General features: G+C 41.6%; 1 protein-coding gene across 1 annotated transcript in view; it reads right to left on the reverse strand.

Annotated features, from left to right (window-relative positions):
* The window catches only part of PPFIA4 (PTPRF interacting protein alpha 4), a 1,641,692-nt gene that overhangs the window by 352,832 nt on the left and 1,263,838 nt on the right, over positions 1 to 25,022 (reverse strand). The window contains exon 14 of the mRNA XM_044070202.1: positions 10,634 to 10,775. Coding sequence (XP_043926137.1) covers positions 10,634 to 10,775 — 142 coding nt within the window. The remainder of the gene's footprint in view (positions 1 to 10,633; positions 10,776 to 25,022) is intronic.

A 25,022-nucleotide genomic window follows, 5' to 3' on the forward strand; every position in this document is an offset into this window, starting at 1 on the left:
ACTAAGCAAGGCAGAAAGTGCACATGGAAATGGATCCAAAGATTAAGAAAATTTGTTCTGTGTCTTTGTAAAGTGTTTATAGCAGGTAGGTCAATTTACACGATCTTGGGAAATGCAATTCAGAGACGTGTTTAGCTGCAGTGAGGAAGACCTCGTAATGACTACCCATGCATCGAGCTGGCACAAGCACCCCCTCATTCACAAAGCCGCACACATGTAGGCATTCATGCACATGTACACACCCACACATGAACATCAAACATCCCTCCCACACTCGACTGAACACACACACACACACACACACACACACACACAACTTACACACCCAAACACTTACTTAAGGACACAAACCTGAAAACATGCCAAGGTGCACACCTGCAGATAGTCTCACCAACACTCAGACTCAAGACATACTTACATACTCATGCCTTACATATACCCAGGTACAAGGAGTGGCTGTTAAAGGTGGACAGAGTTCAGTATAACCTGGTGGGGGTGGTTGCACCACTGGATACAACCCGTGGAAGATTACCATCTTTTACTGTACCACAAGTGACATGCATAACAAAATAATGTAGTAGCTGAAGGCAGGAGACTGGATAAGTTATCATGATAAACATGCTCCAATGTGGCAGAGAAAGAGATATATTGTCAGTATCCTTAAGAAAGTCTGGAGGCTGCAGGAAGGAGGGGTCCTGGCTTTAGGTGCAGTAGTTCACAGGTAGCAAGGAAATGTTTACAGCAATGAGTTAACCAGATGTGCTGTCCAGGTTAAAGTCTCTAGCGAATCTGGCTTTGCAAAAAGGGGAAACTGGAAGAGAATATAAGCCAAATTCTGATGAGACCAATTATGCATGGCAGCACTTGCTGCCTGGAATGACCACCAGATTCTATGATGTGTGTAGGGTGGATAAGTCAAACTATGGATGATGCAGAAGAATGGAACACGGCTGCTTAAGGCACTAACTCTGTTCATCAAGGACAGACTGACACTACGTGTGAACCAGCAGCAATCAGCACAAGTACACAGGGTGGGCATGCTAATGACAAAGGTTATGCAAAGTGGCAGTCATTAACATACCTACCCTGTGCACGAATGCTGATTTCTGCTGTGGATGAATGACTTACAGTGTTAGTCTGCCCCTGAGGAACAGAGTTCTTGCCTTCAGTAGCCATGTTCCACACTTCAGCATCGACAGTTTGATTTACTCACCTCATACACATTGTAAAACCTGGTGGTCACTGCAGGGGGCAAATGCTGCAGTGCATAACCTGACCTCATTAAAGTTTGGTTATCTTTGCACAAACACTGGTGGATTGTGGGAGTGTTGGTATGGCATATGTGTGTTTTCTGGATCAGGGGATGACATGATTGTATAGTGCTGCAACCATACCAATGTCCTAAGGCCACTGTAGTGTGACACATGGACTCTATATTTACCCACTGTCAGCTGCCTGGATTCTTAGCACTGGGCTGAATAGGTTCAAGGTGGGCACATGATTCTGCAGGGGAATGTTGTATTGCCTTTCCTGTTCATTAATTTTATAAACATGACAGCAAAGTAACACCAGATCTTGGGGTGTATCAAGTCTAGAATATATGGGTTGCATCTTTGTTTTTTGTAGATGATTCTCGAATGACTGTGATCACTAGGCTGGCAGGAATGAAAATCAGCATCTCTAAGTCACTGGTCATGATGCTTCCCTTAATGAAAGCAGACTTCTCCCTGCAAATGTGAGAAAAACAGCTATCCCCAGGGGAGGAGTTTAAGTATCTTGGGCTTATTCACAAGTACAGGTCAAGGAAATAAGGAGATTAACTAGTGTGTTGGCGCAGCCACACTTGTGAGGAGACTAACTAGTGTGTTACTGCAGCCGCACTTGTGAGGAGACTAACTAGTGTGTTAGTGCAGCCACACTTGTGAGGAGACTATCTAGTTGCTGGTGCAGCCACACTTGTGAGGAGACTAACTAGTGTGTTGGTGCAGCCGCACTTGTGAGGAGACTAACTAGTGTGCTGGTGCAGCCACACTTGTGAGGAGACTAACTAGTGTGCTGGTGCAGCCACACTTGTGAGGAGACTAACTAGTGTGTTAGTGCAGCTACACTTGTGAGGAGACTAACTAGTGTGTTAGTGCAGTCACAGTTATGATCTAGATGTTTCACTAAACTGTGGTGATGAAGCAGGAGGTGAAGCATAAGGCAAAACTCACAATTCACTGGTTAATCCATGTCCTCATCAACGACTGTGGTCATGAGCACTGGGCATTAACCAAAAGAATGCAAAACTAGATAATAGTTGGGAAAATGAGTTTCATTCTCAATATTGTTAAGCTTCTTTTCTGTAACAGAGGGTAGAGCTTGGCAATATATATGAATCTATGGAAGAGCTGCCTGCTATTCCATTTTGAGAGGAGTTAGTTTACATTCAACTAGGCAACTAGTGAAGTTGCCTACTGTGCGGGATATACTACACATGTACCACTGAAAGGAAGGCCCACGGTACAGACACATGCAACAAAGATCACCATCACAGAATGGGGAATGTGAGCACACAGACAAGAATGAGGATGTATTTTAAAGCCAAAAGACAGAAGATGAAGAGGAGGGACATACAGAAAGACGAAAGTTAAGGATAATGAGTAGGAATGAGATTAGTAGCCACAGTCAGCAGAATCAAGAAGAAGAGGCATTTACAAAGATTGGAAGACTAGATTAAGACGGAGGGAATGAGGAAGGTGACAGGGACTGTGGGTCATTTCTTCTCAGGTCAGCTCCAACAGATGACGCTTCTGGAAGCTGCAGTGTTATTTTCACTCTTCCAACTATGCTAATAGTGAGACCAACAGATAAGAATGTCAAACACACATATCCAGTAAGGTTCTCCTCTAAACTTGTCAGTCCAGACACCTATCATTGTGTAATGAAGGACTGTGTCACAAATAGGTCTGACAAGATCCAAGAGCCTTTATAAAATGGAAAAATAAGAGGATGAAACGAAATATCATAGTCTAAAATCCACAACAGTAATACCTTAAGCCCCCTGAATCGTATTTATTAAAATAGCAAAACGTCATAGTAGTGCAATCAGTGGACAAAGGTGAACTGGCTTATACCAGTTCTGTGTTTCTACCTGTCCCTTTTGTTATTATGGAATCAGGTATTGTGATGTCTACATTTCGGTGAACAACACTCATTCATATATATTCCAAGGGCAGTGGCATCTCAGGCTCTCTACTGAAATAAAGGTACTCGAAATGCCAAATGCTGAAAAGAGTGAGTCTCGAAAATCGCTTTTCTCTTTAAAACTTCTTTTTGCAGGAGAGGGAAGCTCTCCCTACACCTCCTCATGTGAGGGGCAAGCCCTCCACACCCCTAAACTTATATATACCAACTCCAAGATTGTCATCATTAGAGAAAAGGGAATATTCTGAGAAATTATATCTCAGACATTATATATAAGTCCATTCCTTCGATCATTCAGTCTCCATGTTTCTGGACTTGCTCTAGCGAGTCCTGCCATTTCAAATGGTTACCACGCATCTCATGACCATTCACTCCTTGTCAGCAACATTTCTTTCAACTGGGGGGGGGGGGGCACAGCAGTCAGTTTTACAGTAAATTTGTGGACACCCATCCAATCATGTAGTTTGTTTACAGGTTCATAGGTAGGTACTAGGCTATCGGCCCAAGGGCCTATGTAAGCCTAGCCAACAAGTTTCCCTGACTTACGCCACCCAAGAACGTTATTTTCCTGTGCCACTGTCGAGCAGAGACACAGAAGTGATCCCCGGGGTGTATTTTCTATTTCCCATCCACTCATCAAGATTTTTCTTGAAGAGTGCTAATGAAGAACTTTGCTTGACATAGATGGGTAGCCTGTTCCAGAGTATGGGAAGTCTCTGGGACAGGAAACTATCTTTTCAGCATATCCTGTTTATTGTGGTGACAAGGTTTAGGTCCCTAGAGAGTGTAGCTCGGAGGGATTGGGATTTCTTTAGGTGTAGCATGTCCAACAGCTCTGGGTTTGACATAGCTTTATATGTTAGGCAGAGATCACCTCAGAGTAGGCGATATGCTATGGAGTAAAGCTGGAGTTTTTTGAGAAGGTCAGTGTAGGGTTTTTGTTTGAGGCCAGTAATCCTCTTTGTGAGGTACTTCTGTAGCCTTTCCAGCTGCTGCAGATGTCTTGTGAGGTACATTCCAAAAGGGGCGTTGTACTCTATAATGGGTCTAATGCGTGTCGAGTAGAGGGGAACAATGACCTCTTTTTTCCTGGATGAGAACCCTTTTATGATGAGGTGTGCCACGTAGAAGGACTTCCTGACTACTGTGGCGATGTGACTATCAAAGGAGAGACTACTGTCCACCTGGGTCCCAAGGTCTCTTATCACACATTCGGTATTAAGTAGATTGCTGCCTATGTGGTACAGAGTTTTTACCGAAGGGGATGACACTGCACTTTTTGGCATTGAGCATGAGGCCATGGCTCCGACACCAGGCATCTGTCTCAGCGAGGCCCCTCTGTAGGATGTCCACATCATTTGGGGACTTGACTATGGCTCCTAGTTTGCAGTCATCTGTGAACTTTGTTAGCCAGAGGCCTTCTGTGTTAGCCTGTACTTCAGGGAAGTAGATACCAAACAGGAGAGGTCCCAGGACAGAACCCTGTGGTACTCCATTTGTCACTGCTTTGAGGTCAGATTTGGAGTCTGCAACTTTTACAGTGTGGGTTCTGTCAGTGAGCCAGTTGGCAACCCATCTTGTGATGTAGGGATTTGTACCTAGTTTAATGAGTTTAGCTATAATTCCAGAATAGGGGATAGTGTCGAAAGCCTTGGCGAGGTCAAGATAGGCTGTGTGAACCACCTTACCCTCATCTACGGCTTTGGTGACTGCCTCAAAGAAGTCGATCAGGTTCAGGAGGCATGATCTGCCTTTCACAAACCCAAACTGGGTGGGATCCAGAGTTTGGAGGTTACCCATGTCTTTGTTTATGAGTTCCATGATGATACGTTCCATGGCCTTACAGACCAGGCTCGTCAGGCTAATAGGTCGATAGTTCCCGGGATCAGTTGTGGCTCCCCCTTTGTGGAGTGGGATAACTGTTGCTGTGCACCATTCAGTGGGCAAAAAGCCTGATGCGAGGCTACTATTGAACATGGTGCTTAAGTGGGGATCCAGTTCATTCTGAAGTTCATGTAAAACGCAGCCCGGGATGTTGTCCGGTCCCATGGATGCTGTGTTTTTGACTTTAGAGAGTGCAGCTTTTACCTGCGTAGTTGTGATTACAGGGACTCTGCATTCTTCCTGTATAGGTATGGGCCCTTTAGGGGGTGTAGGGGGGTAAAGTTAGCACTGAACCTATCTGCCAGGATGTTGGCAATATCAGTTGGTTCTGTAACTTTCGTGTCGTTGTGCTGTAACTCAGAGCAGATCTGGGTGTTGCCATCGAGATTCTTGACATAGCTATAGAATGCTTTGTGGTTGTCCTTAGAATTAGTGGTGATTTTGTTTTCATAGCTAGCTTCGGAGGATCTTATAAGGGATCTCAGCTTCTTACTGAGGTTTAAAGGAATATCCCTCTCAAAAGTCTTTATGTCCCTGCATGCGGTGTGTGTGTCTGTCAGTAAGAACCTCACTAACCTTTTTTCTGAAAGATAATGAAAAGTAACACTCAACAGCAAGTTCAGATGTTTAGAGTTGTACTACACCCTTAACAGCCACACATTCAAACTCTTCTCAACACTACCAGGACACTTTACAATGCACAAGTCTATGCGAAAGAACTGCTAACTCATTAAACGAATACAGTACTGCCTACAAACAGAAATGAAGCCTTCTGTCAGTTCTCAGAATGAGGCATCTCTACTCTCTGCACTGCAAACTGGGGTGATTTTCACTTCGGCTCAGGGGAGCCTCCCCTCCATGACAGGCTTCACTATACAATTACATAGGACATCCCTCTCTGCGGTCGATTTCACAGTCTAGTTACAGAAGATATCCATCTCTTTTTTTCTTGAGCCTTTTTGCTTCCCTAAATCATCCTTACTGTGGATATACTTTTGCATGGTCACATCTGGTGTGGATGTGCAATGCAGACATGTTGCATATCACCCTGCCTCTGCAGTAGCTCAGCCAAGTCTACCACCCTGCTGCTCTTTGGACTAAGCTCTCTTACAGTGATGGGGGACCTCCTGCACCAAGGATTACCACAGGCAATACACATCTCTTCCTGCCAGCACCTCAGACACCTGAGAGACCAATTGAACCCAGGTTGGCTGAGCAGCAGTCAAATATTTACCCCTTATCCTTATATGCCACAGTGCAAAACAACAAGCTGTGTGCCTTATCCTTATATGCCACAGTGCAAAACAACAAGCTGTGTGCCTTATCCTTATATGCCACAGTGCAAAACAACAAGCTGTGTGCCTTATCCTTATATGCCACAGTGCAAAACAACAAGTTGTGTGCCTTATCCTTATATGCCACAGTGCAAAACAACAAGCCTTGTGCCTTATCCTTATATGCCACAGTGCAAAACAACAAGCTGTGTGCCTTATCCTTATATGCCACAGTGCAAAACAACAAGCTGTGTGCCTTATCCTTATATGCCACAGTGCAAAACAACAAACTGTGTGCCTTATCCTTATATGCCACAGTGCAAAACAACAAGCTGTGTGATACATTTCACATTACAGTTACAGAACACAGTTTGCCCATCCAACTACCATCTCACTGCATCACTACACTCCTGACAGGTACAGGTGATTTGTTATTGAATTTCCCTTTTCAAGTTTTGGAGATATTGGCTTCAGAAGCTACTCTACTTCTATTCTGGGCTGTGCTACAAATTATGATTTTGAAACTTCTGTATCAAAATAAATTTAGTAAACCTACTTCTGTACACTGTTTGCATGCCAGTAATGATAATCAAAGCCTTTTACTAAAGCTTTTCCATTATCCGTTTGTTATTGGTGTCACTCTATTTTACCTCGGTACTTTCCAAACACATGGAAAAAGTACCTTCTCTAACATGCTTCTTTATTTCCATCCTTTTTTCCTTCCCTACCTCATGAATTTTTAGTACATCCTCTACATTGTCAGGTCGACTACCAGTGAATATAACGGCACATGTAATTTCCCAGGCTGAGCCTGAACTGGTGATTTGTGATCAGTGCTCTACCCTAGTAAAATAAATAAATATAAAACTTTGGAAGCAATAGTAAGCTGCTTTGTCCACATTTAACAACTGACATTATATCTGCTATTTAGACTGACTCATATGCATTATATTTTCTTGTCCTCATTTACTGACTGTAAAATATCCAGTTACAGTACACGTACATTGTGTATTGACTTCCTTGTGCCACCACCTTTTCACGTGTTTTTTTTTTCACTGCTACTGTCCGAGATAGTGCAATTTTTTTCACACTGTACCTGAAAACACAGGTTATGTTGTTATGTTTTGTGTACAGGAAATGCAACCATCTGAAACTCTTTGGCATGAAGGTGTATTCTTGAAGTTAGTTAGTGATACTCCTTATGAAAGGAGAAAAATCAAAACAGAAGCAAATTGCTATGGTAAGCTGACAAGCACTAGTGTATGCTTCTGTAAACAAAAAAAAAGTAAACTAATTAAAAAAAAAATGTTTGCAACAGACACTTGTGCCCACCTACACATCCTAGACTTAAATGTTTCCACTCCAAGGTTGCTGCAGATTGGACAATGAGAAACACAGAAATACGCAGAAAAAAATGATTTTGCATTTTTCCCAAAATGCTATTATGTTGCTTGGCTCTGCAGTGCAAAGGGATGGAGTCCTGACTGACCCAGACAACTGGGATTTCATTAGCAATCCCGGCACTGGAGTTCCCATGCAGGCAGTGGAAGGAGTGAAGGCTCAAGGCCAACTCACCTCTGCTTGGGGGGAGAGATAGGGATTATGTGCACTCGGAGGCACAGAGGGAGGTGTGATACCCCTGGTAGAGACTGAAGAGACTACAAATCTTGCAATGGTGGAGGAAGCAGGTATACTTGGAGGGAACACCCCCTGCAGAAGTGAGGGGACATCCTCCACAGGCAGCCTAATGCCCATCCCCTCACCAGAGCCTCACCAGGTTCGCATGAGGTTAGAGCTGTGGAGGAAATTGAACAAACAGAAGCTGTTTCCACAATTTGCATGAAAAAACATCCTCTAAACTTTAGAGGACTGCTTCAGTTATTAATTAAGACAGTAAATATGCCACCAGGCTATTTTGATTCAGCAGGTGTGGTTCAAGGGAGTCACAGTGGTGCAACTGTTAAGCACTGATTTCTCACAGCTTTCAGTTATCTCTATTGCCAAAGGGTTGCTTTCTGTGTTGAATGTGAATGTCTTCTCTGTTATTTTAAGCATTTTACCAGTTGCTCCACTTTCCTCCAGTGCCCCCAAAACATGCTACAGATGAGTTTGTTAACCTCCAAACTGGCCACAGGTATGTGTCATGTCTTTCTGTCTGTGAGAGACTGGCATCCTATCCAGGACGGTTTTCTCTGCTTTTTATCCACTGACTTTGAGAATTAGCCATCTCTGTATCTTTGAAATTAATCATGTTATCAGAGAATAAATAAAAACATACACTTCAAGTAGGTCAGATTTATGCAAACATTGCGTAACCTTCCTTTCATATTAATATACCTACCCAGTCAATAAAATTTTAACTGTATAGCACCAACAGCGTTAGCTTTTTTCACCATTAAATACTTAAGGTTACTAATTCCCTCACAGGCAGTGGTATTTTAATTTAAAAATAAATTCCAACAGAAGATATGTAGCTGTGTTCTCCTGAAGTAACTGAACTGGGACGGAAAGCAGTTGTATTTGTCTGATCTGCAGCAAAGCAAGGGCAGACAAAACAAAAATTTGCATTCAATAGTTCAGTTACTAGCTAGCTTACTTAGCAGCTGAGTGACATTTGTAATTACACGGCAGGATTGAAGCAAATCAGACACCAAGACTTAGGACAGGATTCAGAAATGTATAACAAATTGTGTAATCCTGACTGTAGCAGGACTGCTCTGTGCTTTATGCAAGAGCAGTTCTGAGGCAGCAGCTGCAGTGCTACAGAGGTCTCACTGGTGAAGACTACATGCAAATACAGTAGTACAGGGGTGTGGCTGTCCTACACAACACTGCTCACAGAGACCAAAATAGTGTGGTACAACTAGTCAAACAATAACTCTTACCGTTCTTTTTGGGGAGCAATGTGAAAATTGTGCATACTTTTTTTTGACTGTGTAAACCCATTCATTCCTGTGACAGTCAGCACCTTGGGAGATAAGTACTGTGCAGCCATCTGTGTATGGGTGTAGGCAGGTGTGGCTCTCTCTATGTAGAAGCATATCTGCAGCTGTCTGGGTGCTTGTTTGTAGATGCCTATGATACGGAGTTGTGTGGTTTGGTATAGGGACACTAGTGTGGTTACCTGTAACTGCGTAGTGTTTGAGAAAAAGACCTAATAGTGAGCTAGTAATGAGATGTTGCTCCACGCAGCTTTATCATGTTTCTGAATCGCATTATATCATTGTTGCACTATTAGGCACTGCAGCATTGCCCACACAGTGCTGGTGGTGATACACTTTCTAAACCCAGCCTGCATGTTTTATAAGAAAGCTACTGAATACAAGAGTGTAGAGCCCTCCACACAAAACTCCTCATCTGCATGCAAGTTAGCAGGCATACACAGTAAAAACATACCATCTGTATCTTATTTCATTTCATTTACTGAAAAAGTGTACAGCAATAAAAGCATGTTATCTTCCATACAGGTTATTGTAAGTATGTGATGCAGTACTTAAGCTGTGGGAACAAATATGCTGATTGACCATGAGTAGGTCTGATGGTCATCAGGCAGCAAAAGCAAAAAGTAGTAAATCGGTTTAATTTTAGAACATACCAAACAAGATTTGAATTATACGTTTAACTTACTCTTCATTACCACAAGACTGCAGTCCCTTAGCTTGTGTGCATTCCATTTATAAGCAGGGACTTATCTATGTCGTCTTCAATCACCAACTAGAGGCACAGGAGGCAATCAGTTCTGTCACTGCTGACAATTTATAAATAATTGGTGCCAGTGATGTCTGAGGAATGTTACAAAGTATATTGTCTGTCTGTTGACCCAGCAGTGCCAACAAGATATGGGCTTTCATAATGACGCCTTTAATTAATAAAATAAATAAGCTTGGAGCATAGAGCTCAAACTTCGTTTGTTATTCTTTTCCTGTTCAGTATAACAGGAGCATTTTCTAATGAAATAAGTCGGCAGCAGGCAGGGACATGGGATGCAGCTGGTTGAAGACAGAATAGTACAGTGCCATTCAGTCTGTTTACATGCAAAACTTTTTGCAGCTGTTTAGGAGTCAGTGACAGACTGGAGCTTTCTTGGTATGTTTAGGTCATAAGCAGCTGCTCCAGATATAACAAAATTGTAACATAAGTCGGCCAACTAGAAGACAAACATGCATTCGATCTACATTATTCTTCTGCCATAAGACACAACCTGATCCCCTGGCATATAGCATTCAGCAGAACTGACAAATATTAAGCAAGAGTTCCACCCGTAGGCCATATAGCAGCATAACACATACCTTAGTAGGTTCTTCCAGACGTGCTCCAAATCGTCCTTTTGGTGTACGCCGTAACACAGATGGCGGTCCATAGCTGTCTGGCTGGGAATCCACAACAGAACCAAGAGGATAACGCAGGTCAGTTGTACTGCCCAAGTGGGACCTTTAAAATATTAAACAGAATTAGTTTGGGACAAAAAATATTAACTCAGTCTCAGCATAAGCACAAAAGAACTAAGTATGTTTTCCCTTATAAAATAAATATTTTGAATCTAACATCCTGAATAAACATTTCAAATGTGTAAATGACAGAAAACGAGCACATACAGAGGGTGTATTATCTTCCAACACTTAACAATGGCATTATTTCTGCCTAACTCAACACATCAAATTTGTTATCAAATTAAGAAGAATTATTGCAAAAGTTTTTAAGACTTTCTGGCAACATAAAGTAATGTTTTCTAGCAAATTAGTATAACACTGTATGCAGTAATGTATCATAGTTACCAAAATGTTGGTACAGGGAATATTAATAGTTGTAATCACAGCATTCACTGTGATGTCATCTGTGATGCAAACTATATTATTCAGCTGCCGTAAACACAGTCTTGTGTATATTTATGTTTCTGCAGTAAGGTGATCCCCCTCCCCAACACACACACGCGCACACACACACACACACACACACACACACACACACACACACACACACACACACACACACACACACACACACAAATAAAATATAACTCTTGTGGTCACACAGCATTAGAGCTGATAAAAATATTTAAGAAAAAACAAATACATCCCTTATCCTTGAGGTCTTGCAAAATCTGAGTTGAAATATATAATTAAATCACGAGTTGCAGATAAGATAGCCCATCCTCTCTGCAAAAATGTTATAAAGCTAAACTGTGATGATTTTTGAGGTCTTGCAAAATCTGAGTTGAAATATATAATTAAATCACGAGTTGCAGATAAGATAGCCCATCCTCTCTGCAAAAATGTTATAAAGCTAAACTGTGATGATTTTTCAAATCCTTCTGGTTCTACTCCCAGTGCATATTAATACATTCTGCAAATATGGAGGTTGAGTCAGCTAGATTCATTGTAATGCTCCTTTTTCCATCTTTATACTTAAGATATAAATTGGACATCTTCAGCTGGAACAAACTGGTAAACAGACAAAGCATATATCAGTATAAAAAACAGCACTCAGTTTGTGTCGGTATAGATTCATACTACTATCACCAATGCAACCTAGAACAAACAGTATTGAAAAAATGTAAGATGATTTCTGCTTATTGTAGTCAACAGATTGGCTGTGGACCAGACTTGTGCACGGTATCTCCATTCTACAATACAGTATGGTAAGGTGTTTTTGCACTGCGACCTCCGAGTGGCAGAGTTTAACAGCATTATTCATCTGATATGGTGACAACACTTTAATCGTATTTTGGTGTTTCTTTACCAGGGCTAATTCATTGCCTTTTCATTGTTTTCTGGCACGAGTCAAGGGGCAGTGGTACAACAATTCTGGATCTTTGATGACTGTGAGAAGAGATGTCAAAATGTTTGTTTTCCTTCTAGTTCTTATTGTTGGACTATATCTGTTTATCTCAGACAATATTCATGATTTCATTCTATTCCAGAAAGAGTTCAAATCTACAAAAAATATATTTTTGGGATTTCTGCTTCCTGTTTGTCATCTTAATGGACAGAACTTGAGTGGACTTTCTTGGCCGCTATAACTGTACTTTATTACCTCATTAAACTGAACACTTTACTTATTCTTTGGCTTAACTAACTTTGAATTTCTAGTAGTGTTCTGTGTTACTTTTTCATATTTTTATTTACTGAGTAAATTGCTTGGGAAATAACTAAAATAAAGCTGAACTAAAGTTACCTTTGGATGACTAATGCTCAGCTAACTTAATGGACAGTGGAAAGGAGAGTATGTCATCCCTTGGCAACAAAACTGCACTTGGTGCCACTGTATTGGTCCACTGTAAGAAGCTGATGCCTACCCACCAAATTGAGCTGGATGAGTCAAACTAATCAAACAACACACCTACTGAAACCATGGGTGTCACTAAAAGCAAACACGTACCCCCCATGTGAGACATCCCCCTTCCATACCCACTTCCTTTCTATTACATGGTAGTGCAAAAAAAGAGAAATATATGGAAGCTTCTTTGGCCAATCAAAATAAGAGAGTCCAGCTCATCAGCACTTACACACTATATGATGAGGTGTGATATACTCCTCAGTTGTATTTGTGTGACATGGCTGAAATTTTGGTGATCTATCCTGGTCATAAGCTTAATAAGAGCTATGAAGAACACAGTTAATGAAGATAATGCCTAGAAAGGCAATGTCTAGCTAAGTAAAGTACTAGAAGAGAAAGTGCGCTGTTACTTAAATTACTGAAAAAAAGATAAAGCCCCCATTATAGGGGCATCCAAGTAAGTACAGCAAAGGATAAAATGCCTCTTAAGAGGTATCCAGCAAAATCTAGTATAGGAGGAAATCCTTGTAGGTATCCACTAAGTATAACAAAGGGGAAACCTGTTAAGTGTTGCAGATTAAGAAATACCTGTTCAGGGGTAGATGGGTAGATGGTTAAATGTGACACAAGAAAGGAAACTCCTGTTAAAGGCTATCCAGCTAAATTTAACATGAAAGGAATTCCAAGTCCAACAAGGAAAGAAGAATGTGTGCCGAGGTACCCAGTGAAGTGCAGCAGTGAATTAAAGACATATTCAGGGGTATACAGGAAAGCGAAGCACAGCAAGCATACCCCTCGGGGGTAAAAAGGTAAGTACATTCACACATGAAAATGCTAAAAGAATAAAATCAGTGCTCTTTCAAGCTAACCAGAGTGGTGCAAGTCACTCTCTCACAACTACCCCTACTGAGCTCCTATTCTATCCCTTCCATTATTTGTCCTATGCAAACTGGAATCCCTCTGATGACCTGCACTCTATCACTTTCATGGACAACATACTCTATGCTCCATTTACCTTCTTCAAGAAGTATTTTCCTTCCAGCTATTATCCATACCTTCTACTTCATCTATCTGCCCTTTTCATCCACACCCAAACTCCTACCGCACATGTGCCTGACACTGTGGTCTCTGTACATACTCTCTGCCCTCCACTCCTTTCATTATCTTACTATCTCCCTGGTGCTGCAGATGTTCTACCAGTGCAATATGGTCTTTGTCTCGACAGCCTCCAGAGCTGAACAAAGTATTCAGCACATGGTCTTATTAACGCCATGCACAATGGAGTTAAGGTTTGCTTCTATCTACCCCCCCCCCCCAAAGCCAGGGGCTGTCTGTGTTTTAGGATCAACCATAACTGTCCTCAGGCTGGGGTACTTCTTGGCACCACCTCCCATTACAGCCATTCGAGTACCTTGACTACAAATGGCTTACTCAAGCACTCACATCAACATAAGGAGGCCTCCAATCAGCAGTTTGAAAGCAACAAGCCCATCTCCTTCTAGTCATAGACTCTGTTATTGTGCAAGACTTTGCTTCCATTGGAGCAGACTGGCCACTAGCAACCACTGCTCCATCCTCATGTGTGAACTGACAAAGTCACTTCATTCCCATCCTCCCTGAGTAGCTCTTCGAGCACTGAGCTATTATCTAAACCTGGCTTGTCTGGGTCAGAATCAAGCTCCATCTCTCTTTACTACTAGGCAGGTTAAATATTTTGTACTTAATATACAGCTGCAAATAAGCAGGTGTATACACCATATGAGCATATGCTTCTTAAATGCACCCTATCTTTAGTATCATAATATGTGTACACAGCACATAAGCTGCAGCGTTTTTACTATTTATATACTGTATTGTGAGACAAAGCAATATTGTGTACTGAATCTGGCCTAGACTTTGGATAAAATGGTGTGCTGAAGCCCACTTTTCCAATACAGCAATAAATACATGACTGAAAGAATTAAAGTTAAGGCCATAACAAATGAGGAGGAATGAAAGAAAGAAGTTACGGCCATCATGCATGAAGACATCGATGACAAGGACGATTGAGAACAAGTATAGTGCAATGACGCTTTCATACTACATCTCAGTTTGGAGAGTTACAAATGTGTCTTCACTACTTTATAGAAAGTTAGCAACAATCCAATAATGCAGAAACCTGGAGAGACTGAGGCTGTACAGTGTTGTCAAGTACTTAAAAAACGCTTCATGAGAAAGTGAGTCAGACATTTGACAAGGTAATGGAAGCAATGAACAGGTCTTTATACCACACCATATGTTCACCTCAAGTGTGATGAGCACTTATTAACATCAGTTGTCCCACTATGCGACATGGCTCTTCAATGAAACTCTGACAGGATTCCTTCTGTGACAGACAAGGTGGAAATATTGATGGGTGAAAATGTAAGTTTAAAGGATAAACTTCTGACGAAAGAAACTATGTATATTCTTAAGTTTAATACCTTGGAACCCATAGGGTTAAAGAAAGAATACAACTGGAAATATGTAATTTAATTATTTAATTGATTAATTAATTTATTAGCAGTGGGATGGATTATTATGTTTTTTTGTATTTAAACCTGTGTTTTAGTAATGTTTTTTACTCTGTGAAGGCCTGGGAGCCGAAGCGCTAAGTGCAATAAATACATTTTCTACCAGCGTTGCTCTGTGATTGTGACTTTCGCTAGTGGTATTTTTTTCCTTCTGTGACAGGACTGCAGTGTGTCAGAAAGGTAACAGAGAGTCTTCTTCCTATACAACCTCAGTATTTCAATCCACATTACTATTATTACTCTTATTTAGAAGACAGTAATGATACTCTACACCAAGGGTTTTAGTATTGTCTCAGAATTCAAAATGGAGGTAATGAGCTTGTAAGCTTCACTTCCACATCACTCAACTCTGCCTTGACTACCTCAGCAACTATTCCACATGGTTCTGTTCTTCTGTTGTCCTGGGCTAAGATGCTGGAACATCTCCCATCTTCAGTGATGGCTGCAGTGGTACTACAGTTGACAAGAGATTTTCCTTTAAGGTTCTGAGGAACACATCTGATAAATGGCATCTGCCAAAGATAATGCATATTCAAGCTGTGTTTCAGAAAGCCTGTTCAACCTAGCCTGAATGTCTGCTTTTTGAGATCAGACAGAAAAGTGATCACTGGAACTCCTACTATAAATGGTCCTGTAGCTTGTGTAATACTCAATATTTCACATTGTCCTTTTTTTTCTTTTTTTGTGCAGAACTGAATATCTGTACCCTTTTTTGCCTATATTTGTTTTTATGCCAGAGATTTCCTCACAAGCTGTTTTTGTGATCTGCTTAAATGACAACTTCCAGTTCTGGCATGAGTGCTCATCTTACCAAATGCAAAAAGCTCTTCTTTTCTGGATGAGCAGTTCCTGAACATTGGTAAATGTTTACCCTGTCCTGCTGCTAAAAGTGATGTCATCAGTGCAGTCTGCATATGTAGAATGGAGGATGATCCTGAATACCTTCCAGGAATTTTCAATGCTTATTAAAATTTCCCATTGTGCATGCCCTCCATCTAGCCCTCCTCATCTGTCTTGAACCTGCCTTTTATCTCATTACTGGGCTATCTCAAAAATTAAGGACGACTGCCAAATAGGAAAATGTCAGAAGGGCAGCCACTGTAGTGGCCTGTGAACTCACCAGCACCCCTTCTTTGGCAGCATTTCTACTTTAAGCCATAGGCCAGCCCCTTGTTGCTGATGTCAGCACCTATATCACTGTTGCACCTCCTATGCCTTTCCTATGCATTTATGTGCCACATAGTAATGAGGACTGCTATAACCATCTTGGAATCATCAAGTCTGTGTTCAATTCATTCCAATCCTTCACTCGACCAGACTAGCCACTCCACCCCATGGTCAAGCTACTATGTAGAATCTTCCCTTATGCTGCTCTTCCAGAGCCTAAGCTGCTGCCTAAACACAGGTTGCCTGGATCGCAGTTGGAGCTTCATCCCACTATGTCACAGAGCAGGGCCAGTATGTCTTAGTGCTGATATCAGCTGCAGGCATGGAAGAACACTAAGCTTCAATGTACTGCTGGAAGCTTCCATGAACCAGTAAGTCTTCAAGGATCTTGGTGCTGAATTTCCTTCTCAGTGACTTTAGGAGACTGTTACTCAGGCTATAACAGAGAAGAATCAGTGACTTGGCATAATTACATGTCAGGCTGAAGTTAGTGGAGAGAGGAGGCTGAGTGGACTGAGAGACACGGGGGAGGGGGTAAATAAGGAGATGTAGGAGGGTAAGTGTAACTGAATCAAGGGGTAGGGTGTTGAGCTTGAGGGAGAGAGACAGAAGGTTATAGGGCAAAACGTACATAAGATGAAGACAGGAACTATAATAAATAAGTAATCAGACTGCTGCAACAGTACGGCTCAGTGGCTGGCAGATCCTCCATGACTGTCAAAACACTGATGCTGGAAGGATTCCATGGTGTGTTTCTGCAGTGCGTGTTTACTCTTTGAGAGAGTTAGTAGACTTGATGTCTTGTGAGATATTGTTCATTATTCTGGTGAATGCTCTTCTGGCAATAGCTGACATATTCACTCGCTCTAGGGACCTTAACCTAGCATGTGACATCAACAGGACTTGCTGAAGAGACAGATATGTCTACCAAAGGTTGCCTCTCCTCTGGAATAGGCTTCCAATACAGGTCAAACAGAGCCCTTCATTAACCCTTTTTAAGCGTAACTTGGATGATTGGATGGGAAACTGTAAATTCACCACAGGGGTTTCATCTGTGTCCCTCTTGGATAGGGGCAGTCGGTGCTGATTTAAATCTGTTTATAACACAGACCACATCTCTAGACCCTTAAGAGAACAAGGGTTGAACTTGGCTAGGCTTGTAAGGGCCCTAGGGCCATTGGCCTAGTAACTTTCTACGACCCTATATATGTTGGTCTAATGAGACTTGTGTCTGAGTTTAAGTGAATAAGATGGTTTTCTATAAAATAAGATTAAGTGGGGGACAGTGCTAGTCACTTAACAGTAGGGAGTCAGCTGCATTGTTAATTTTGGACAGTGGGGTTCCCAAACTGGCAAAAGTGTATAAAACAAACCTTATCCTTCTTCCTCTGAAGTAGCTTTGTATTTTCAGGTGAATGGAATCCAATGAGTGGGACAGCATATTCTAGCTTCTGTAGTAATAGTGCATAGATGACACTGTCCTGTTGTGCTTCCATTGTCAACAGGTTAGAGGTTTTGCATGTTACTCTGAGATAAGAAAATACCTTTCGTGCTTTGGTTTCATTTTGAGAAATAAATGAAAGCCTGATCCAATAAGAAGCAATGACTTTTTTGTTTGGTGACAAATGGGTAAGGGATAGTGATGGGCATCCATGATATGGAGTGACTGAGCCTGTAAAGAAACTAAGTACCAAATAGCACAACTGAGGATGTTTTGGCATTTAACAGAAATTTGTTGGTACACATCCAGTTCCTCAGCAGCATGAAGTTGCTCTGTGAAAACTGTGTGATGTGAACGTTGTTGCACAGATGATATCAGCATATAAAATGATATATTTAGGTTGGATAGTTCTCAGAGGAGAATGTTAACAAGTAGTGAGAATAGCACTGAGCTTGCCACGGAATAGCAATGAGCTTGCCACGAAACCCTGTGGGACTCCCATAACTGACAAGACAAGAGGTTTGGGCTGGTGGTATCAGAAGGCAAAGTAAAGGTTCTTATGAAGTAGATTTTTCCTAGCATAGGCTCTGGCAATGAGGAAGTCTGTGAGGCCTCTATCTCTGGATCTAGAATGTCTCCAAGCAGTACTACACTTGACCCTGTGTCAGAAGACGGTTATTTAATGGCCAGGCAGTGCACTACATATAAGCAGGATGACAACAGGGTTGGTCCTCATTACCCTATTATGCCATTCCAAATATTTTAGATGACCTTATTCTGTCAATGAAGTTATCATTAAGTGTGATCTCATTCTCCTCAGAGGTACTGATAAGGACAAAAGTGAGGCAGGACAAAAACTGTCCTTGACATCCTTACCAGTGTTACAGTGATCTAGCTGCAGCTTGTTAATTGTTTGGTTACATAAAAACAGTCATGAGGCATTCCTTAGTTCCACAGATAAGCAGACCACTGCAAACAACACATCTGTTTTTTGACTTTGCTTTTCAGAAGACACAAACTTCTACCTTCTTCCTTCAATGAAACTTTACAAAGTCATTTTGTCCACATCTGTGCAGCTATGATATGTCTCTCATAATTCCTAACTATATTCTTTGTGATTCTTTGTTATAGTTGTTGCCCATTAAAGGGCATTTCTATACCACATCAGAAAAATAAGTGTTCTGCATCTTATTTCAGACTAGGAAAATGATGATCACAGGGGAGGATGATATGCAAACTGCAGCAGAGGGAATAAATACAGCCTAGGCTTACAGTACTTTTTTGTCCCCCCTTTGCAAACAAAGTTAGCAGAAAGGATTTAAAAAAAGGACTGTTAAATTAGAGCAGGACCTGTAAAATGACATCCCTTGTCCAAGTATACAAGCCACATGCTCAACAAACAAACACTGTCAACATGGAGATTCATGTCCAGAGTCTGCCAGCAATGGTAGCCCTGGCTGCAACTAGTCTGTCAGCGTATTGTTTCCAAGTCTTGTAGAGTGTTTCCTGTGGTAGAATCCTGTGTGTGACTTTTTTATGAGGAGACAGCCTCATCAACCTGACAAACTAGAGAACTAGAGCTCAAAGATAAGATGAGCCACAAAAGCGCACAATTTTGTTGCTGCTTTCACAAACATTGAAATCCTAACATCTTCATAGGTAGGTACTAGGCTATCAGCCCTAGGGCCTACATAAGCCTAGCCATACAGATTCCCTGGCTTTTGCAATCCAAAAAATTACTTTCCTTTGCTCCTGTTAAACACAGCCACAGAAGTGATCCCCGGGGTGAATTTCCTATTTCCCATCCAATCGTCAATATTTTTCTTAAAGAGGACTAATGAGGTGCTCTGCTTGATATGAATGGGCAGTCTGTTCCAGAGTATGGGAAGTCTCTGGGACAGGAACCTATAGCTCCAGCATGTTTTGTCTATTGTGGTGACAAGGTTTAGGTCCCTGGAGCGTGTGCCTCGGGGGGATTGGGATTTCTTTAAGTGTAGCACATCCAACAGCTCTGGGTTTGACATGGCTTTGTATGTTAGGCAGAGATCGCCTCTGAGCAGGCGATATGCGATGGAGTAGAGCTGGAGTTTTTTGAGACAGTCTGCATAGGACATCTGTTTGAGGCCAGTGATCCTCTTTGTGAAGTATTTCTGCAACCTTTCCAGTTGTTGTAAGTGTCCTATGAGGTACATACCAAACGGTGCTCTCTACCCTATAATAGGTCAAATAAGGGATGAGTAGAGAGGAACAATGACCTCCTTTTTTCTGAATGAGAAACCTATTGTGATGAGTATGTGCCACATTGAAGGATTTCCTGACTACTGTGGTGATGTGGTTATCAAAGGAGAGACAACTGTCCACCTGTGTCCCTAGGTCTCTTTTCACACTTTCGGTGTTTAGTGGACTGCCACCTATGTGGTAGTTCATGGGCACAGGGTTGTTCCCAAAGGGAATGACTATGCATTTTTTGGCAATGGGCTTGAGGCCATGGCTTTGACACCAGGCATCTGTCTCAGTGAGACCCTTTTATAGAATGTGCACATCATTTGGGGATTCAATAATGGCTCCCAGTTTGCAGTCATCTGCGAACTTTGTTAGTCACAGACCGTCAGTGTTGGCCTGAACTTCAGAGAAGTAGATGTCAAACAGATGGGGACCCAGGACTGAACACTGTGGTACACCAATTGTCATTGGTCTGGAGTCAGATTTCGAGTCAGCTACTTTCACGGTGTGGGTTCTATCAGTGAGCCAGTTGTCAACCCAGCACGTGACATAGGGATTTATGCCCAGTTTAGTGAGTTTATCTATAATCCCAGATTAGGGGATAGTGTCGAAGGCCTTGGCGAGGTCTAGATAGGCTTTGTGAACCACCTTACCCTCGTCAACAGCTCTAGTGACTGCTTCAAAGAGGTCAATCAGGTTTAGGAGACATAATCTACTTTTCACAAACCCAAACTGGGTGGAGTCCAGGGTTTGAAGGTTACCTATGTCTTTGTTTATAAGTTCCATGATTATATGTTCCATGGCCTTGCAGATCAGGCTCTTCAGGCTAATGGGGTGGTAGTTCCCAGGGTTCGTGGTGTATCCCCCCTTGTGGAGTGGGATAACCGTAGCTGTGCGCCATTCAGTAGACACAAAGTCTGAAGTGAGGCTATGATTGAACATGGTACTAAGGTGGGGTGCCAGTTCGTTTTGTAGTTCATGCAGAACACAGCCTGGGATGTTGTCTGGTCCTATGGATGCTGTATTCTTAGCTTTGGAGAGTGCAGTTTTTACCTATGTGGCCGTGATTACGGGGACTTGGCATTCTTCCGGTATTGAGATGGGCCCTTTAGGGGGTGAGAGGGGGGTGAAATTAGCACAGAACCTATCTGCCAGGATGTTGGCAATATCAGTTGGTTCTGTATAATTAGTGGCATTGTGCTGTAACGCAGAGCAGATCTGAGTGTTGCATTGAGATTCTTGACATAACTATAGAATGGCTGGTGGTTGTCTTTAGAATCTGTGGTGATTTTGTTTTCGTAACTAGGATTGGAGGATTTTATGAGGGATCTCAGCTTCTTACTGAGGCTGACAAGAGAGTTTTTCCAATCATGGGATTTTAATCTTTTTTGCAACAGTTTTTTTCTTCTGTTGTAGAGTTTATTTATGGCAGGGGACCACCAGATTGGCTTCCTTTTTTTGGAGGAGAGCGTCTTGGTTCTATATGGAATGCTACAGTCGTGTATGTGTTCATACAGTGCTTTGGTGTAAGATTCAGCAGTCGTACTACTACTTTCTGTCTGCATGGGTGTTGTGAAGAAGCATTAAGTTGGCTTTGGAGAATTTTTGTTATGGTGGTTACCTTAATGGGAGGGTAGGGGCGGTATGTGGATGTCTAGGGTGATTAGCTTATGGTCGGATCTGACCAACAAGGTGCTGACCTCTGGTGTGGAGCATCGGTCGCCCATGTTGGTAATGACCAGGTCTAGGATATTGGTGCCCCTGATGGGGATATGGATAAGTTGATCCAGGAAGCTGGAATTTATGAATTCCAAAAACGTTGAGCAAATGTGTTGGTACATGAGTAGTTTTCCCAGTTAATGGCGGGGTAGTGGAAGTCGTCCAGTATTAGGGTATTTGGTTGTACCTTAATATTTTCCAGTATGTTAAGAAAAGTGGAGTGGGAATCTTGGGGCATAGTGGGGGATCTGTAGCAAGCTACAGTTTGGATTGCAGTCTTCCCTAGTGTTAGTTGCACCTGGAGAATTGCAGATGCATTATGCTGGGCAGCAACAAGAAATCTTAGGAAGTTAAACTGTCCCTAGTCTAAAATCTCACATCAACCAGAAGTAGAGAAACCCCACATAACAGAACACTCAGGTCTCTATCATAATAAGGGTTTGCATGTGGCATGAACATCATGTTAAGAATAATGTTACACTGGATGGAACATCCAAAGTGCTGCATGCACTTTGTACAACCTATACTGTAAATGTGCAAAACTATCAGAAGCTTTTAATCTGGTTATAGGAGAAATAATGCCTGCAGCACAGCCTTTAACTTTATGGATTATGAAACAGTCTAGTAACTCTTCTACTTCAATAAATGAAACAGGCCAGCAGCACTACAGCCAGGGATCTAAATCTACTCCAACAAATAAACAGGACTAGGAAGAAGGCTAGATTTACCACACAACTAATACTTGTCTGGAACAAACTTCTTCCAAACTAAGCTGTGTAACCCACTGTTTGCCTTTAAAAAGGAGCCAGAAAACTGGCTGAGAATTCACAAATTCACCCTTAGTATGACTTGCTTGACCCATGTTGATATGGGAGGCAAGGCCTAACAGTGGGAAGGGCCTCACAACTCAGTTGCCTCGTAACTACTATGATTCTACTTCACCGCAGTAGCTAAGCAGGATTACAACAACAACCAACAGTGGTGACAGTTCAGAGACTTGTGACACCAGCAGTACAACAACAACCAACAGTGGTGATGACAGTTCAGAGACTTGTGACACCAGGACTGACTGTCCTTTACCAGTGAAGCTTACTGGATTAAAAATCATAAAACAAAACGTCACATCAGTTTTTGTTGTGGTTTATCTTTTCTGGGTTTCATCTATAAAAAATGTGAAGACACGCTACTTTCATTAATGTACAAAGTGAGTAGTTTTGTACCAGCTCATTTTAACTCTACTTTTCAGTACTAAACATTACATTGTTTGCAAACTATTAAATTCTCCAGGCAAACTGCCATATTCCAACCCTAACTGCAACTACAAAACTGTACATTTTCAAGACAAAACCTTTTCAGTTGCAAAGTTAATTGGGAACCATTCTACTGTATGAGCAACAGACAGTCATATGACTGCCCCAGGATCCTGCTGAGCTGGCATGCAATCTGTAATTGTCTATTTTTAGAAATGTTTCCAATGGACAAAATTTCTGGTACTTGGTGTTTTCCACTTTAATGCACTTAAATTTTCTCTCTGTGCACTTGGCAGATGCAAAACTGGTGACAAGGCCTGTCAAATGAGTTGCTGCTGTGGCAGATGTAAAACAAATCAAGGGCAGTGCTAACTGGAGTTGAATTGAAATGCTGTTCTGCACAGAGCACCTCAACCACGGTAACAGAACTCAAACAAACACTCACTTATGGGGAACTGACCCGGTTTCAAATTAATTGAAAACTTTTTTCTTTTTAAAGCAGGCAAAATAAGCAAAAACACATTCTTACTAAACAGTAGTGTTAAAATCACTGCAGCCACATGGTTTGTATATCCTAAGAATTTGAGGGCATCCAAGAAATTGTCACTTACAGTCCAAAGTTTCCAAAGCCTTTCTGGAGGCTTTAGTCATTTGAATAAGACTTTGTGTTTTCTTTCCTGAATCTTCCCAAAAGCATACTTTCTGTAAAATAAGGCATCTCACAAACTATATACGAATCCCTTTCTTTGGTGTAAGGTCACAACTCTTTAAACACATCTGGCAGTTGCATGTTTGGCTTTGTGGCTTTAGGACAACAGTTATAAAAACGGAAAACGTCACACAGTGAATTATACATGTCATGTTTAATATAAGAAAGCATATACTGAAACCCAGGACTGTTTTATTCACATGCTGTGCTCTGCATACGAGCTCACTCCCTTTGAGTTATACACCAACCCTGCAATTAAACTTCATAATGAAGTTACTGATAAGAAATGTTAATGGTGAAACCACAACCCAACTGTTTCCATTGGATTTTACGCATCTCCTATTAGAGTAGACTTAAAAAAAAAAAAAAAAAGAAAGTTACATATAAAGCCTGAGTCCCTACTCACAGTTTCCAATGGAAGATGGTACTACATTATGTCAGACATGCAAGTCACAGGAAGTTATACGTAAAAAGAACTTCAACAAGTGAGATTTGCAAAGATGATTCTTTATCTTATTTGAAGCACGCGACCTACTCTGAGTAGGTCTGGGCACTACTATAACCTTGATATAACAGAGGTAAATCAGGACTAAACTGTTCCAAATCTTTTGATGCAGTGCATGTGCACTGAGAATACAAATCATCTTCTCAAGCTCTGCCATCTTCTTTTACAACACTGATATGTGTATTTTGTGTGATGATGTAATGCAGGCCATAGTAACTTTATGATGAAAGTCAGCAGGTATTCTTTTATGCAGCTATTAACCCATCTTAGCCATCCCATATTTATACTGGATACAGATGATTTGCCATGAGACAAGCCTTGTATCCACATGCCTCTCTTAATCAGACTTGAGAAAAGCAGATTATGCCCCTATATAAGGTACTCATTTTCATGTCAAGAAGCTGGGCTAGTGTGAAAAAATGCAACCAAACTTCAGGCCCAGCTTGCTCTGCAGCAGGACCAACTTTTAGTCACCTAAAAGTTTCCTGTGAAGCTGCATCCTAAGACAGACCTAGCCACAAAGGCAGGGAAAGCATGCCATTCCATTAGCTGGCAGATCCATGTCTGTTCCATTCTTCATGTACTCTTGCACTCACTACTCTTCTGTTACCCAGAATGCAGTATGTCTCCCCAACAACATAGGTTGACTCTGAATCCTTATCCAGCATCCTACTATTGCAAAGACTGACCTAAAAAATGGAACAAATCATAACTGACTGAAGGAAGAAAAGAAAGCTATATATCTATAATGAAAGAGTTAGCATGCTTGAAAGTCTTGAAATGTTTTCAAAATCGCAAACACTGCTGAGGTCACAGAATAAAAGAACCAGGGAGAA

The sequence above is a fragment of the Protopterus annectens genome, chromosome 4.part1, assembly GCF_019279795.1.
Source record: "Protopterus annectens isolate FY-2018-M chromosome 4.part1, PAN1.0, whole genome shotgun sequence".
In the NCBI taxonomy this organism is placed as follows: domain Eukaryota; kingdom Metazoa; phylum Chordata; order Ceratodontiformes; family Protopteridae; genus Protopterus; species Protopterus annectens.